Source organism: Gopherus evgoodei, chromosome 15, assembly GCF_007399415.2.
Source record: "Gopherus evgoodei ecotype Sinaloan lineage chromosome 15, rGopEvg1_v1.p, whole genome shotgun sequence".
NCBI lineage: Eukaryota > Metazoa > Chordata > Testudines > Testudinidae > Gopherus > Gopherus evgoodei.
The window spans coordinates 14281549-14297918 of record NC_044336.1 but is presented as its reverse complement, the minus strand read 5'-3'; the positions used below and the strand labels follow the sequence as shown (position 1 = coordinate 14297918).

Sequence of the window (16370 nt, the reverse complement as noted above, 5' to 3'; positions counted from 1 at the left end):
CCCTCCTCACCTTTGTCAAGGAACCTCAACCCTTAGCTCCTGTGTGTCCCACTTCTCCAACCCTTCCTACACCCCTCCAGTGCAGTCACTGCACCTCATTCCTTCCCTGATGCATGTCCCGACTCGGATAGCCCACAATCCTTAGCCCCAGCACAGGGACCTCGACCTGCAGCACCTGCCCTTGCCGCCTCTCTCCCCTGAGCAGTAGCGGCTAATCGTGCCAGAGACCTTTCTAAGTTTCCTGGTGCAGAGCCCCCTGGGGACTCAGATGTATTTCCATTAGATGTGAAGCTACATTTCTCCAGCGGGGAAAGGCTGCTGTTTTCTCACTGCACTCCCAAAGGGGTGATGCTAGGAGCATGCGGGATTAGCAGGCAGAGCTTCCTGCCAGGGAGACTGGGGCGAACTCCATCACTGAGTACAGAAAGAACTAGCCTAGGCAAAGCTCCAGAAAATGTACTGGAGGGAACAATCCCACCCTGGGAGTGGGCTGGACTAGATAGTCAGTGTTGAATGTAGGGTGAAACTCCCCCCTCTGCAGACTGTGCACCGTTTATTCTCTCAAAATAGGGCTTCATTGATGCATGGGTCTTTTCTGATCACTTCTCTGACCATTGCATGCTGCTGTGCATAACACTCACTACCCCAGGCAGCAGGCTGCATGAAATTTGCAATTGGTTTATAATCGCTCTTGGTGACTGGGAGGAGGAACTGAAGGAGAACGGGGGAGGGGAGAAGTACTTATGGTTTTCCCTTTGATGGCAGGTGAAGTACTGGATCCAAGGGGACCCTGAGTCAGAGGCCAGGCTGATCAATTCCACAGTGCCATCAGCAGAGCTGAATAATCTATACCCCTACTGCGACTATGAGATGCAGGTCTGTGCCTACAGCAACATGGGCGAGGGGCCCTACTCGGATATCACCCACTGCCGCACCTTGGAGGATGGTGAGCTGCTCCCCTTGGCTTGTTCCCACAGGCTTGCGTGGTGTTTGTGAGGATTAGATCCTAGTGACCAGCTGATGTGGCCAGAGGACACCAAACCCTGTCCCACGTATTGAAGGCTGACGCCTCATTGGAAATGTCTGCAGGACAACTTGGTCTTTTAAAAGGCACGATCTGGTGGTCTGCACCCAGGCCTGAGAGCCAGGAGCATTTGAGTTTCTGCTACCAGCTCTGAAATAGGTGCCATCTGTGGCTTTGGCCCAGTCACTGAACCTCTACCACCCTGTGTCATGCTGGCACATCTCAGTGTATGTCTACACTGCACCTGGGAGTGAGCATCCCAGCCCAGGGCCACAGACTCATGCTAATGTACAAACAGCTACCTCTCCTCCCCCCCGACTTGAGAGCCCAAACTGCAACATCTACATCAAGGTTTTTAGCACACTAGCCTGAGTCTGTGGACCCGGGCTAGGAGATTTGCTCCCTGGTGCAGTGTAGACAAACCCTTAAGGGCTTCATTTTTTCTGCCGAGCACCCTCCATACCAAGTGATTAAACTCAAGCCCCGTGTGTCCAGGTGTTTTATCCCATTCTCATCACTGAGGGTAATGGGGATATTCCCCTGCTGTTCCCACAGGGTTGTTGTGGGGATGAACTGGTTAATGAAGATGAAACATGTTGTGTGAGTGTGTTACAAAGGACTGTAGGTCCAAGAGCTGCTCAGATCCTCATAAATGGAAGAGTATTTGCTTCTCCGGGTACCAATCTGAACATCTTACTTCATCTTGTACTGCCCCGGTCAGTAGCCAGGGATGGCTGTTTTATTAAATCTTGCCAGGAAAACAACAAAAAAGCAGAAGGCCCCAAACAAATGGAAACCTGAAATGTTGATCACAGGATTCCTATTGCCAAATGATAGCTGGATGTCTTATGAAGCTCTGAATGGAGCTAGAGGATAAGGGATTTTTTGGTTCACTAGCAATTCTGAAAAATCAAAAGAACAGAATAAAATAAAATAAAATTGGGGGTTAACCAAAACATTTTCTTTGACCCCAAACGTAACATCTCACTTGGGCTTCAAGCATTTTTAAACATTTCTGATTTATTTTTTTTAAATAAAAATGACAGGAAATTTTGAAACAAGAAGTCATTTGGAAATGAAAAATGGAAACATTTCATATTTCAAGTATTGAGATGAAAGGTTTAGGATTTATTTTACCAAAACAATTACACAAAATCAACATGAATTCATGAAATGTTTCATTGCATTTTTTGCCAAAAAAAGGTTTTGCTCGAAATTTTTCACTCAGCTCCTCGTTGTGAACACATCTACCGCCACTAGTGCGCACTTCATATAAATCCTCTTTGTTAATGTGCTTCTGAATACTGTGTACTGCACCTCCTTGAGTGGCGGTGGAATAGACCCAAATGGCATATTTTGTGTCCTATCTCTGGTTTGTGGCTGGCAAGACTTTTCCTTCCACCAAGATACCTTCCTCCAGGGGGCCCACCAGAAGGAACCAAATTGCTGGAGAAGAGGAAAAGATGACAGCCCATCATGGACATGGGCAGCGATAGGCATATTGGAAGGGTCTAGATACCCTAGGCTCTGTGATGCGTTTTCCAGCACCTTCCAGAGCAACTGGTGTAAAATAAGCATGTGGTGGTGCCACAGTCAGTTGGGAGATCTCCCTGGATCGAGCCAATTGAGGCACACTTCCCTTGGTCATGTCCCATCACTCTCACCCAGAGATATCCAACCCTCCCTCCATGCTTGTTTCCAACCCAACCTCTTTGCTCTCGTTCCTGTTAGTTCCCAGCGAACCTGGGCGTCTGGCTTTCAACGTCGTCTCTTCCACTGTGACGCAGCTGAGTTGGGCTGAGCCTGCTGAGACCAACGGGGAGATCACAGCCTATGAAGTCAGCTACGGACTTGTCAATGAGGACAACGGTAAGAGAGGGCTCCCCCTTGCTGAATGGCCCTGTAGAGGTGTCTCCATTGGACTGAGACACTAAGATCTTGGCAGAAACAGCCAGTACCTGTCCCCAGTCATTCGCTGCTCCTACCCTGGAGCTATGTACTGGGGTTGGGAGCAGCCCACGTTACGATGAGTGAGAGAGCACAGGCTGCTGGGGAGGTGGGTGGTGGTGGGATGCCAGAGCCCAGGACAGAAGTTCAGTATTAAGGACATGGTCCTGTGAGGTCCTGAGCACCCTCAGCTCCTCTTGACCTCATCTGACTTCAGTGGGTGTTGGGGACACTTCTCACCTTGAACAGTCTAGGAATGATGCCCTGGGAAACCCGCTGCTGGAGGCCCATTTCCCTGTTCGCTTTGGGACCTTCCCAGAAGTGGAGTTACACCTTGGGAAACAGACACTCGGGGTGGCTGACTGCATGACCGGTAATATCACCTGCCTCTGTCCTGGCACCTGCAGCCCAAGTCTCATTGAGACCCTTGGCCTTGGGGGGCTCCATGGAGCTCGCCAGACAGGATCCGGGGGCGCAGTCTGAGACTGTTGAGAGGTGGATGGAGGTGCAGTGCTGCAGTGCAGAAGTGTCTGGGAGCAAAGCACAGTGATGAAAGCAGAAGTGAGCCCTGTGAAGCAGGGTTGCGCTGAGGTTTCCTGCTGCCTTTCCTAGACGTGAGCCCAAGCCACAAGGTTCAGAAGAACAGCCACAGTTGTGGAGGGTTCTGTTGGTTTGATCCATTGATACAGGCCAGCTGTGAAGTTCAGGCCTGGATCTTGACTCTGTTTGGGGGAGTTTGGATCCAGGGGCTTGCTTCTGGCCCATCTCTAGTCATTTCTTAGAATGCAATGGCAGGTGAAACCCGCGCTATTTGTATTGCTCTTAGGAAACAGTGAGGAGACTCCTCCTGCAGGTTGGCACGGACGGGCTCTAGCTCTGCTCTGAGTCCGTCTGCTGACAGGGTTAGGGGCCATGGGGGGCTGATGCTCCATGTGCTACTGTGTGAGCTGGATCCGAACACAGGATCTGATGGGTCCTTCGCTCCCCAGGCCAAGTGAGACTCTCCCATCTGTCTGTAGCGCCCCCTGTGGATGTGTTGGGAGCAGTGTCAGTGGGAGACGAGGGGGTGCTGGAGGCAAGGATGGTCGGCACAACAGCTTGGAAGATGGAGGGGAAAAGAGCTGGGACTGCCACAGTGACATGAGCATGCCAGCTAGGCAGCTGGTCGAGTGATTGAGCTGCATGTGCAGGACAGGCACTGCAGCTGCAGCGACCACAAAGAAAAGAGCGTGTGTGTGTGTCGAGGCCGGGGTGGGGCGGGGTGTGTCGCTGGGTCTTTGTGCTGTTTTCCCTTTCAAACGGGAGGGCAAAGCCTCCTAGCCCAATACAATGGAAGGAGAGGGGAGAGAAGAAATGAAGAGAATAGTATGTGCGATGGGGAGAGAGAGAGATGACCCTTCTGGATGGGTGTATGCTTCCTTGCAGTTCCCTTTGGGCCCATGAAGAAAGTTCTGGTTGAGGAACCGAAGAAGCGCATGGTTCTGATTGAAAATCTGCGGGAGTCACAGCCGTACCGCTACACGGTGAAGGCCAAGAATGGAGCCGGCTGGGGGCCTGAGCGAGAAGCAACGATCAACCTCGCCACACAGCCAAGGCGCCCAATGTCCAGTGAGTGCTTCTTCTGGCCTGGGAGTGCATGGGGAGCGGGGCTTGACACTCTCTCTCCCTCCCTCTCCCCGTTTTAACTTGTCTGTGTCCATGCTAACATGCCCATCCCTGTGGCATCTAGGTGGGTGGTTTCCCTCTGACATGGGAGGACCCCACACAAGCAGCATGTTTAATGGTACTCTCTGCCTGCCCGTCACAGTTCCCATCATCCCTGACATCCCAATCATCGATGCTGAGGGTGGTGAAGACTACGACAGCTACTTGATGTACAGCGCGGATGTGATGCGCTCCCCGTCCGGCAGCAAGCGCCCCAGCGTCTCCGATGACTCCGGTACGTGTGCTGTGTTTTGCAAAAAGCGTTTTGTTGATTTCTCTTGACAGCTTTGAACACTGATCCTCCCCTGAGAGAAGGGGACTCGAGAAAGCAAACCAGCAGAGAATCTCCCTTCCGAATGAGGGAGTGATTTACTAGCCACAGTATCAGCACAGATTGTTTTGTTCCTCATTCTGCTGCGAAGGCAGAGAGAAGTCCTAGCTCTGGGAGGACCATGCAGAGGCTGAGCTGCCACCTTGCTTCTGTGCTGCTGCTCTGAAGAGCAATGGAGGCTCAGCCGGGTAGGAACTTTCCATCCAGAGGTTGGGCCTCTGCCTGTTGCCATGAGATTAGGGTACAGCGCATAGTCCTGACCTTCTCGCTCCTGGGGATGTTTCTTAGTTCAGCCGTTAGGCCAACGAGAGGGACCTCACTGGGTGGTGGAGCAGACATTTCAGCTAATAGCAGCTTAAGCCCCAGAAGAACCCTATTGGCCCATGGTATTTGGTTCTTTGCCGTTGTGCTCTGGGGGTGTCCCACTGGTTATGTCAGGGCTGCTAAGATGAACATGGCAGAGTCTCAGCTTGGAATAGCTATTTCAAATGGGAAGAATGAAAGCAACTTGTAATGTGGAGCTGGGGCAACCTTACAGGAGACCTAGGCTGGAGCAGGTTCGACAGTGGCTGAAATGAGGCGTCCCCTGCCTTGTGCGCGCTACCTCTGTTACTCTCAACTTTGGGAAGTGATGCGTCCTTGCAGAGAGTAGAGTGTACGTGTGAGGACAGCCCTACGGTGGCCAGCGTTGTGTGCACCTTTGAGCTTCGTGGAGTGAGGAGGCCGCTCCTGAGCATGGGAGGACAGTTCTATCCAGCAGTGCCTGTGATGGGGACAGGCGTGCAGTGGGATCGCCAGCCCTGTTCTCAATCCTGATGGAAATGGGGTCGGAGCGCTGGTCTCCCCAGGGCTGGTTGAACCCCCAGTGTCCTGTTCCTCCATTCTCCAGCTCTGTCCCGTGATCTCTGCACAGCAGTAGCCCATCAGTGGGTTTGTCACAGGAGGCAGATGCAGCTGCTCCTGGAGGCTAACCCCAGTATGCTGCAGGTGGCCTGATGGTGGCAGGTTCCCCACTTTGCCCCTGCAGGCCGTGCCAATGTGAGTACTTAAATTGTTCCAAAAGGCTCCAGATGGAAATATGTGCAGCTGCTGGGGGAGGACTTGGATCTTCGCCGCATCACCTGGAGGCTCCCAGCCGAAATGATCCCCCGCCTCTCTAGCAGCAGCTGCTTCTCCTCAGACACCGAGGGTCTCCTCCACGAGGATAGCTCCCACTCTGAGCTGTTGGACAGCGACACAGCCAGCGGCAGCCTGACAAGGAGCGCGACGTCCCGGCCCCAACCAGGTGAAGGCCGGCTTCTTCTGCAGTGAATGTCGTGTCTCGTCCTTCTCCGAGCCAAGAGCGTGGAACTGGGCCCTGCCCCCTAACACCCCCTCTGTACCCACGTTGGTGTTAGCATGAGGCACTGGCCACATGTAGTAGAGTCTGCTTGCAAAGTGTTGTCATGGTCTGTCTGCTCAGGAGAGTGCCAAGGTAACACCCACCTCGGGCATGGACTGGGAACCTGCTAGGAGCTCGCTTCTGCAATAGGCTCGGACCCTTAGGGAAGCAGCCGATCAAAACCGTGTGAAGCCTGTAAGAACAGCCGCCTCCAAGGGGCCACGCCTCATCTTAAGTAACTGCTCTGAAGTAACTCACTCAGGTTTCCAGTGCAAACCTGCAGGACTATTATTCAGAGAGCAGCCTCTAGGAGGCACCTGATTTCTGCTGCCCCTTTGGGTGGTCACTTAAGAGGGGGTTCATAAAGACCATTCATGGCGGGGTTTGCTTTTCAGGTCCGGCTGAGATGGGCTCCAGTGTGAAATCTGTGGGAGCCGCCTCCTTCAGTTGGCATTTCTTCTTCTTTTCATTAAGACAAAATATAAACACATGCTGGGATCAAGAGATCTGACCATTAGGATCTGTGAGGTTGGACCTTAGCAGCCCCCCGACAAGCTGAGCTCTGGAGTTACCTTGGGCACTGCAGGTCGGTTGGGTAGTGTGCAGGGGGTGCAGGTTCCTGTTTGTTTCCCCTGCTGCTGGCTGTGTGGTTGTCACTTGTCTGAAGAGCCGGAGTTATGTTCTCAAACAGCTGGAGAACAGGACAAAGCCGGTGCAGGAGGCATGGAGCCGTGGTATGGTCCCGATGCCTGGACTGCAATTGCTGAGACTGACTGAATTCAATCTTTCCCAGAGCATCTGCCGAATGGTCGGATGGATTTCACCTTCCCCGGCAGTGGGGGCACCCTGAACAGGACCTTGAATGCCAGCTATAACCAGCTGACCTCACATGTGCACCAGGAGAGGAGGCTGATGGGCAGCTCGTCTCTGACCAGAGATTACAGTACAATGACCTCAGGATATGGTGAGTGTCGGGGGATTAGGGCCCTTCCCTCTGCTCCGCCATAGCAGGGACCTGTCTTCCTATGCTCTACCCCTTACTGCGATCTTGGGTCACACCAGCTGGGGGCTCCCTGTACCTCTGGCTCCCAGAGCTCCCTCTCTCTCCACACTGAGAGGGCTGCCTCTGTGCATCCCGACAGGGCACCCTGAGAAAGAGGGGGCTGCCTCCATCCCCCCCCCTAGAGCTTTCTGGGAAAGGGGAGGCTGCCTCCATCCCCTCCTCCCCAAGCTCTCTGGGAAAAGGGAGGCTGCCTCCATGCCTCCCTCCCCTGAGCTCCCTAGGAAAGGAGAGGCTGCCTCCATGGGGCCCCCCAGGACTCTCTGGGAAAAGGGGGACTGCCTCCATGGGCCCCTGCAAAGCATCCTGGGAAAGGAGGGGCTGCCTCCATGCGCCCCTGCAAAGCATCCTGGGAAAGGGGAGGCTGCCTCCATAGGGCCCCGCAAAGCATCCTGGGAAAGGGGAGGCTGCCTCCATGCCTCTTACTCTATCTCCATGGTTACTTTGCAGCTCGAATTGTTTGAGAGTTGGTCTGGCAGTGGGGATGAGGCTGAGAAGCCCTTTTCATGCTCTCCCTTAAGGCAGCCCTCTCTGTACCGGGGCCCCAGCACACGGGCTGTTCTGGCTTCAGATGCCTTCAATGGTCTCTCTCTCTCTCTCTCTGTTTTCCACTGTGCTGTAGCCCAGCCAGGGAGGATTCTCCCTTCCATACATGAAGATCCTGGCAGGATGGCCCTGCTGCCCCAAGATGTAGGTGTCAGGAGCAGGGCAAAGGTGAAGGGTTCCTACGCCAGCAATAGCTTTCGGGATTCTATAATCATGACTGATGGGTCCACTGGGATTGCCAAGTATATAGGTACAGCCCATGGCAAAGCCTTGTCCAGTGTCTTCGTAGGTGTCTCCCCGCAGTCATGCATCCCATAACCAGCCCATCCATCCGTGAGCTGTCTGCTGCTCTCCTCCACCGGCTTTGTGTGTGTGCTGATCCATGCCCCCAACCCTGGCTGCGCCTTCACCACACCACCTTTCCATTTGCAGGGTTGATTGACCTCGTTCAAGCCATGTGAGCTGATTAACCCACCCCGCCTCTAACGACCTCATCGACTTACCGTCTGCGTCCTGCCCTCTTCGCTCCTAACAAGCCGATCATTTTCTGTCTCTCTCCACAGGCCTTGGGGGAGAATGCGTGCCCAATGCAAAACGTCCCTCTGAAACACGCTAGGCAGCTGAGTCATAGAGCGCCTGGCATTGAGGTGCTGGAGAATCTGCTCGACGTTGCATCCATTTGCTGCCATGAGGACAGTGGTTAAGGGCTACTCCTTAACTCTTCCTGCCTTTTGGTTCTGGAGGTGCTATTTGTAGAGAGATCAGGGTGGCCTAATGAACTGAGCACCGGGCTTTGAGCCAGGAGCTCCCAGGGTCTAATTCCTAGTCCCCTTTGACTCACATGAACCTCTTTGCCTCAGTTTCCCCATCTGTAAACCAGGGATAGCAATACTCACCTCCCTAACAGCTTGAATCAATTACTAGGACACGTGACTGCAAAGCACTTTGAAGATGATGGGGGAGGATTGCAAAGACATAAAGGGCAGTTAGGTACCTGAGCCCCACTGAAAGCCCATGGGAGCTGGGTGCTTAACTCCTGTTGACATTCTCCCCCTTGATGAGTGGCTGCCGGCATGGAGAGCCGGGGGAGGATAGGTCGGAGAGAAGCTGGCGGGGGAATGAGCAGCTAGGTAGGTGAGTGTGTGGAAGATAGGAGTGGCCCGTGGGTTAACAGTGTGGATGTGCGAGTGGGTAGGGGCAGCGCCTCTGTGCCTTTCTCTCCAATGGGGGTCTCTGATCCCACCCTCACCCCATCTCCAGCTTGCATGCAGCAAGGCTCAGGGCTGTTAGATGGCTGCTCTGACTCCCCTTCCCCCTCTCCCTGCACAGGCCTGTCAGGCAAAGCACACACTCTAGGGTGCATTCCCTCTTCCCCCAGAAGGCCAGGAGTCCCACTCACTCCCAGGATGTCTTCGAAGCACCAAGCCGCCTGGACATGGTGCTTCAGGGGGAATGAGTTTGACCAAGCTTGGCCCCAAGCCTGCTGGGGAGCTAAGGGGCTGCCAGGGAAAACATCTAGATGTTCTCAGCAATCCCTTCGCTCCCCTGGCTAGAGTCAGGATGTTGCTTCTCCAAGTCCAGAGACTGCAGGGCGCCGTTGTCAGAACCCATTCGTAAACCACTTGACCCCATCTGGCTGCTCAGCTCAGCCCCCAAAGCCCTTCCGGGTAGGTTCTCGGCAGATCCGGCCCGTGGTTGCAGAGAGGACGTTTTGCCACATTCTCCCTGGACTGTAAGGACCATGACACACTGGGGTGTGTCTGTTTCTTTTCCCATCTGCCTCTCGCCTTTGAATCCAAGGTTGTGACTTTCCCTCTTTGCATTAGATTCCAGAATGGCCCTGGGTGTCCCCGACACTCCCACCCGCCTGGTGTTCTCTGCGCTGGGGCCCACCTCCCTGAAAGTCAGCTGGCAGGAGCCACAGTGCGAGAAAGAGGTGCAAGGATACAGCGTGCAGTACCAGCTCCTCAGTGGAGGTCAGTGAGCCCTGTTCGGCTGACGGTTCAGCCCCAGGCGTGAAACGAGTCTTCATGGTACAGCATGGGGCTGGGAAATCTAGAGCGGAACCTGGGTTCCACTGAAGCCAATGGGCGTTTTGCCACTGATTTGAGCAGAGCCAAGATTTTAGGGGGGGTGTCTATTCTCAGCTCTGCCACAGACTTCTTGGGTGACCCCCCATGCTCTGTACTGCAGCTGCAGCCCTGCTGGTTGTGACTGTTAGGTGGCACCTGTCTTTCTCCTTCCAGGAGACGTGTATAGACTGAGCATCCCCAACCCCACTCACAACTCGGTGGTGGTGGACAACCTGCTGCCAAACCACTCCTACATATTCAAGGTGAAGGCCCAAAGCGAGGAGGGCTGGGGCCCCGAGAGAGAGGGCGTCATCACCATCGAGTCCCAGGTGGATCCACAGAGCCCGCTGAGTCCTGTACCAGGTGAGAGGGCACGGTGCTGGCTTCACTCCATTCCCGTCTCCCTGTGGCTGGTCAATGAGCCGCAGGACCCTGGTGCGGTGCGTTCACACACTGCTTTGCTGCCTGGGGTTATGGAGGCCGGCCTCAGGGTGCGCTTGGGGTCTGGGGCATGGTGGCAGCACCCCCATGTCGAAGTTTAAGCTCCCAGTTGTTGCTCCTTCACTCCCCCTTTAAAATGAACACCCCCCTCTGTCCTTGAATGCCACTCCCCAATGTGCCAGCTTCAGTTCACTAGGCAAACAGCTGAGACTCGCAGCCCATTACAGCAGTGACCTGCATAGACCCAGGCTGCTGCTGCTTCTCTCCCCCGGTCCAGCACTGACCTCTCGCTGTTGCTCCTGCAGGTTCACCGTTTACACTGAGCACCCCCAGTGCACCGGGACCCCTGGTGTTCACTGCCCTGAGCCCAGACTCGCTTCAGCTCAGCTGGGAGAGACCCCGCAAGCCCAACGGGGCCATTCTGGGCTACATGGTCACCTGCGAGATGCTGCATGGAGGAGGTACATTCTCACTCGGGCTGGGCTGGAAACAAGCCATCGGAGAAGTGACAAACTATCCCTTTGCTGGGGCTAAAGTGTAGCACTTTGCAGCTGCAGACCTGATCCAGGAACAAAGCCTCCCACTCCATTCAATCCCTGAGCAGCCTTAGTGGGGAGGGCTGGGCCTGAGACCCAGCTCTGTACTAAAATGGGGATCTTTCGATAGAGAACCGGGGATGAGGGCTGAGATAAGAATAAAGTAGGACAGGGGAGAAGGGTGGTGGAAACTGCAGGAGGGTAGCAGCTGGGGGGTGAGTGGGGAGGAAGCTGGTGGGAATGATGGTGGGCTTTAGGGAACCATTGTATTCTCTCTCTTCATAGTGTGTTTCTATTTGGATTAGGGGAACCCAGGAATATCTACGTGGAGGGGGACAACCCAGAAACCTCCTTGACAGTGCCCTACCTGAGCGAGAACATCCCCTACAAGTTCAAAGTGCAAGCCAAGACCACCCAAGGGTTTGGGCCAGAGAGAGAGGGCATCATCACCATTGAGTCTCAAGATGGAGGTACCACATTTCTTGTGTATATGCGGGGGAACAAAAGACAACCTGTGGGAGATGGCAATCATGGGAAGAGCTGAAAACTTGGTCAGGACTCCACGGTTCTCGTTTCACCTCTGCTGGTGAAACAATTTCTGTGCCACAGTTTCGCTATCTGTAGAATGAGGATAATAGATATCTCCCGGGGGCAACAAGGTTTAATGTAATATTTATAAGAAGCTTTGAGATCCTGGGGTGAGAAAGGAGTCTGAGAACTTATTACTTTAGTGCCAACCTTCTTCTTTCGATGACTGTGTATCCCCAAGACCCAGCAGCCACCTCGCAGGGTCCCTTCAGCCTCCCAATCTCTCATGAGCATTCTTCAGTTTTCTTTCTTTAAGGGCTCCTAATGGAACAGTTATGGCATAAGCTCTCTGCCTAGTGGTATGGGGAGAGGGTCGTAGGTGTTCATTGCTCAGTGATGGATAGCTAGGGGTTCCATGTGATCGTACAGCTCCTGCAACATTTCCCGGGCTGACTTTTCTCCTCTTCTCTCCAGGAGCTTTCTCACAGTTCGGAGGGCAGCAATACATGAGAGAGGAAGTGTACAACCTTCCTGCGGAATACAACACCACCACCACTATCAGCCACTCCTCTCTGGAGCCCTACTACACAGGTAAGGGCTTCCTGTCTGGAATGCTTCAGGCCCTGGAGACGGGGCAGATTGTTGTATGGAGTCAGTCGTGGGTATTGGCCAGCGTAAAGGAAGGTGCCTGGTGTATTGAAGTTACAGCACAATCCTGACTGCCCATAGATCTCACGGTCCTAGCTTTGCAGACATCCAGAGAGGGGCTACTGGAGGGCTCCTCAAGACTGTTCAATGCTGGAGGCTTTCAGCAAGGTAGGCGAAAGGAGAAAGAGAGAGGAAAAATGAACAATTTAAAAAATGGTGTTTATATCTCCCCATCCCTTCACCCCTCTGGTGCCAAGGGGTAATGATTTTGAGACACAATAAATTGCTGTCAGTGGGAACTGAACCAAATCCTCTCTGTCCTCGCTGCAGTGCTGCCTGCTCTGCCTCCCCTAGTACTGAGTGGATGCCAGTCTGAAATGTGCCACGGTTGCATTTCCTGAATGCAGCCCAAGTCCTACTGTGGCTTCGGGCTTCATGTGAGGTCTGGCAGAGAATTTCGTTCCCAACACACCGGCTAGGGCCCAAAAGCGACTGCTCCTCCTGTCTGACAGTCCAGCCGGGATAGAGCCAGGGCAGCACCTCACGTAGGCCGTCATGCCCGTGGCTGACCTGTTCCTCTTGTTGCAGATGGCATGTTGATGACCACTCAGCGAGTGGAGAGCAGTGGCACCCTCACCAAGCAGGTCACCAAAGAGTTTGTCAGTAGGACCATGATGTCCAGCGGAACACTCACCAAACAGATGGAGGCACAGTTCTTCGAAGCCTGAGCTGGGGAGCGGCTGCCTAAGGGGTGTGCGTGTTCAGACTGCAGAGCTTTTCAGGCAGGCTCATGCTATGGTCAGCTTCCAGGCTCTGGGTCGCCGTGCCCACCTGGGCATAGAACTGCAGTGGCACTTGACACACTGGTCATTCCGTTGAAGCCCACCGCCGTGGAGGTGGCATGTCAGCGGATGGGGTGGCAAGTGTGTGATTGGCATTTGGAGCTCTCTGTTTCTGGGCTGGCCGGCCTAGGATCTCCACTGAGTGGTCTGTCGCAGAGGCTTCTCAGTGCAGGGTGATTGGCCAGCCGTTTGTGGAGTCCCGGGTAGTATAATCCTTACCGGCTGACTTTGTGTGTATGTGCTGCCTACCCGTTCTCACACCGCTGGCCTCCTGCTGGGAGTCTGACTGCACTGGGCTTTGGTTTGTATTTAAATATCCATCTCCTCCTCTGCCTGGTGTGCTACCTGTCGTGCATGGTCATTTCTATTTTTCCAACCTGCTTTTCCCCATTTGTTTCACCAGTGGGAGGCAACGCCATTGTGCTCTGCAGGTGTGCACAGGTCTATGGTTTATGAGCCCGTGTTGCAGTGTAGATGGTCAGGGTAATCACTGCATGCCTACTGCACCTGTTTGTGTAAAGCCCCCTGCTGCTAATGTGTGGTACTGCAGTAACAAATTATAGCCTTCATTTGCATAGCATTACCCACAATGCTCTATGACGCAATTTTGCTAACTCTTGTACAGTTTTCCTCGTATAAATATATTTTATTATTTTATAAAGAAACCTAGGTAGATGAGATCTACAATGAGCATTAAGGACCCTCAGCTTTTGGGAAACATCTGTAATAGCAGAGGCTGGTTAAGGAGCCTGATCCAAAGGCAATGGGAAAACGCCCAGTGACTTCAATGGGCTTTAGACCAGTACCTAAATCCTCCACTGTTGATTTCTGCAGTACAGCAACCCAATCCTCTCGATCATCCCATATCGAGGAGCCTGTGTACTGCAAAGCATACAACAGTCCAGTCTTACTGTAACTACAGCATACACTTGGGCGAAGGCCAAGTAAAGCCTGGAGGACTACAAGGGAAGAATCAGAATTGCTAGTTCAGTGGCGTAGGATCGGAAGAAATGTACTATAAACGGGTAATATTTTTGTTTTCTTGAAAAACCAACTTGGTTATAAACCTAAGACCCCAAATCCTTATCGGTGTCACTTTCCCCCCAGTGGAGCTTTAATGCAGATAACATTGCATGACTTGTAAAGGCCTTTGATCCCCTGCCCAAAATACTCTCTGTAGTGTATTACATTCCACTGTCACCCAGTAACTAAAAGGTGACAGCAGAGAGAGAAGTGGGGGCGGGATGGTCTCTCTCCTTTACAGGGGATGAACTGTTAGCCTCAGCCAGGTAGTTCTTTCCCCAACATCAGCCATTCTCAGACCACATCGGGGCCAAGAGCTGTGCTGGAACCTTGCCGTGCATGGCTACCGCTTGGTGGCAAGGCTGCGTGAACCAAGTCGCTACCCAAGTCCTGCTACCCAAGGCTGAGGGCAGTAGGGGCTGTCATGCGTCTGACCATTCTCCAGTGATCCTTTACTAGAGTTATTGCTGTTGTGTCTGGCTTCTGGGTCGATGAGGCATCCTAGCATCTTGCCATAACCTTTGCTGAGTTCCCTCCCTGCTACTTCCCAACCCGGTGGTGCTGGAATCTCTCTATGTTCACTTTCCCTAGCGCATTCATGGCAATGGGTGGAGGGGAGGGGGAGCTTCACTTTTCTGTCCCACATGCCTCTGCAAACACTGCACTGAGTTATGCCAGCGGGGTGACTCGTTCGTATGTTTCATTTCCCAACCCTCTCCCCCAGGGGGGTCTTTGAAGCGAGCGATTCTTATCATAATGTACAGTACTAACCACAGGGCTTGTGTGCTCAGTTCCATAGCCACACATTCCACCCAGCTGTGCCGATGTTTAATATGGCTCTTAACCTAAACACTTAAGGGAAGATTTGCAAAGGCCCAAAGGGCAACTCCCATGGGAAGTTGGTGGGAACTGGGCAGCTTCTATTTATGCTGTTGAAAATCTCCCCCTAAGCCCCTCCAGGACATTGCACAGCATTAGCTGGCTGAACAAGAGCTGAGGGAGCATGGGCCAAAAGCTAGAGATGTGGATTGGGAGGCAAAACCCCTAGGGGGTTCTAGCCCTGGCTGTACTGCTGACTCCTTCCTTGAGCTTGGGCAAGACACTTAACACCCTGGTGCCATGTGGCACATCTGTCAGATGGGGATGGTAGGACCCACCTTTGAAATCTACCAACGAGAAATGCTCTTGAATTGCTTCTTGTTTGACATTTGGCTCTGAAGGGGTCTGAGTGTGGACTGGTTTAACTTCACTCTTAGCCAACTAGCATGGGAGCTGCTCCTGAGCATTTGGGAAACTCTTCCTAGTAAGAACTGGGTAAGGCCAGTTTTCAAAGGTTGTGGAACAAAAACAATAGCTGCCCTTATTCCCTGGAGGTGTCGTTGGTTTTATTGAAGCAGACTGTGGAACTTCTCTGCCATTCCTTGAGAACCAGGGAGAGCTCCCAGGACAGACCATTTCAAGGGCTCAGTCTTGCACCTGGCTTCAGTGGGAATTTTGCCACTGATTGCCATGTGAGCCAGACCCATGTGTGTGTGTGTGTGATTGATATACACACGTTCTCCCCATTGTGCATGACCATCCTGTCCTAAACCTAGGTGGGAACTGGGGCCAGTTCAGTTCTTGATCTAAATACAAGAAGCCTGGTCTGTTAGAAATTAAACCAAATGTGGTTTTACACAGCCCATTAGCTATATCTAGTTATTGAATGAATGTCCGGTTGGCCTTATATTTCAGTTCCTGGCTTCCAGGGCGCTCGGCTACTACTTTTTTTTCCTAGACATGGACGTATTTTCAGCTAAAGTGGAACTTCACCAACACCACACCACACCACATTGACTCCAGCCTCCGTCGCTGTGCATCACAGCACTTTGTACTGTAGTTATAACACACTGATTCGCTGCCACGGGAGAGTTCATACAATAATTGTAACCAAAAAGTTAATTCAGGTTATTTGGGGCAGAATGCAGCCTGTTGGATGATCCCAGTTCTAACAACCTGCCCTTTTAAAAGGTTTGTACGGAAGAGCCACAATAGAACATATCTCATGAAAGCTACAAAAAAGTGGTTAAGTACAATTGTTGGCACATGAATGTTTCCGGTGTGTACCAAGGAAGAGTCTGTCTGCAGGTGTTCTGGACCACCTGGCTTTATATTGCACTTAATAAACAATTTTCTCTATAGTCTGGCTGCCCCATTTATTGCAAAAATTCAGAGGTAAAGATTGGCAGTTGTGCCAGCTGGCAAGGGATGAGTTACAGGGGCTAAGATGTACCAAGCTCCCAGCATA

General features: G+C 52.8%; 1 protein-coding gene across 3 annotated transcripts in view; it reads left to right on the top strand.

Moving 5' to 3' along the window:
• Window positions 1-16263, top strand: part of ITGB4 (integrin subunit beta 4) — a 60367-nt gene extending 44104 nt beyond the window's left edge. Inside the window, exons 29-41 of one of the 3 annotated variants that reach the window (XM_030534530.1) lie at window positions 766-946; window positions 2756-2893; window positions 4397-4579; window positions 4779-4910; window positions 6070-6291; window positions 7181-7351; window positions 8070-8243; window positions 9820-9969; window positions 10240-10428; window positions 10812-10967; window positions 11348-11512; window positions 12045-12161; window positions 12807-16263. In XM_030534530.1, the coding sequence (XP_030390390.1) occupies window positions 766-946; window positions 2756-2893; window positions 4397-4579; window positions 4779-4910; window positions 6070-6291; window positions 7181-7351; window positions 8070-8243; window positions 9820-9969; window positions 10240-10428; window positions 10812-10967; window positions 11348-11512; window positions 12045-12161; window positions 12807-12946 (2118 nt within the window). In that variant the 3' untranslated portion in view covers window positions 12947-16263. The remainder of the gene's footprint in view (window positions 1-765; window positions 947-2755; window positions 2894-4396; window positions 4580-4778; window positions 4911-6069; window positions 6292-7180; window positions 7352-8069; window positions 8244-9819; window positions 9970-10239; window positions 10429-10811; window positions 10968-11347; window positions 11513-12044; window positions 12162-12806) is intronic. The other 2 variants (XM_030534528.1, XM_030534529.1) reach the window with 2 other exon arrangements.
• Window positions 16264-16370: the final 107 nt, after the last annotated feature.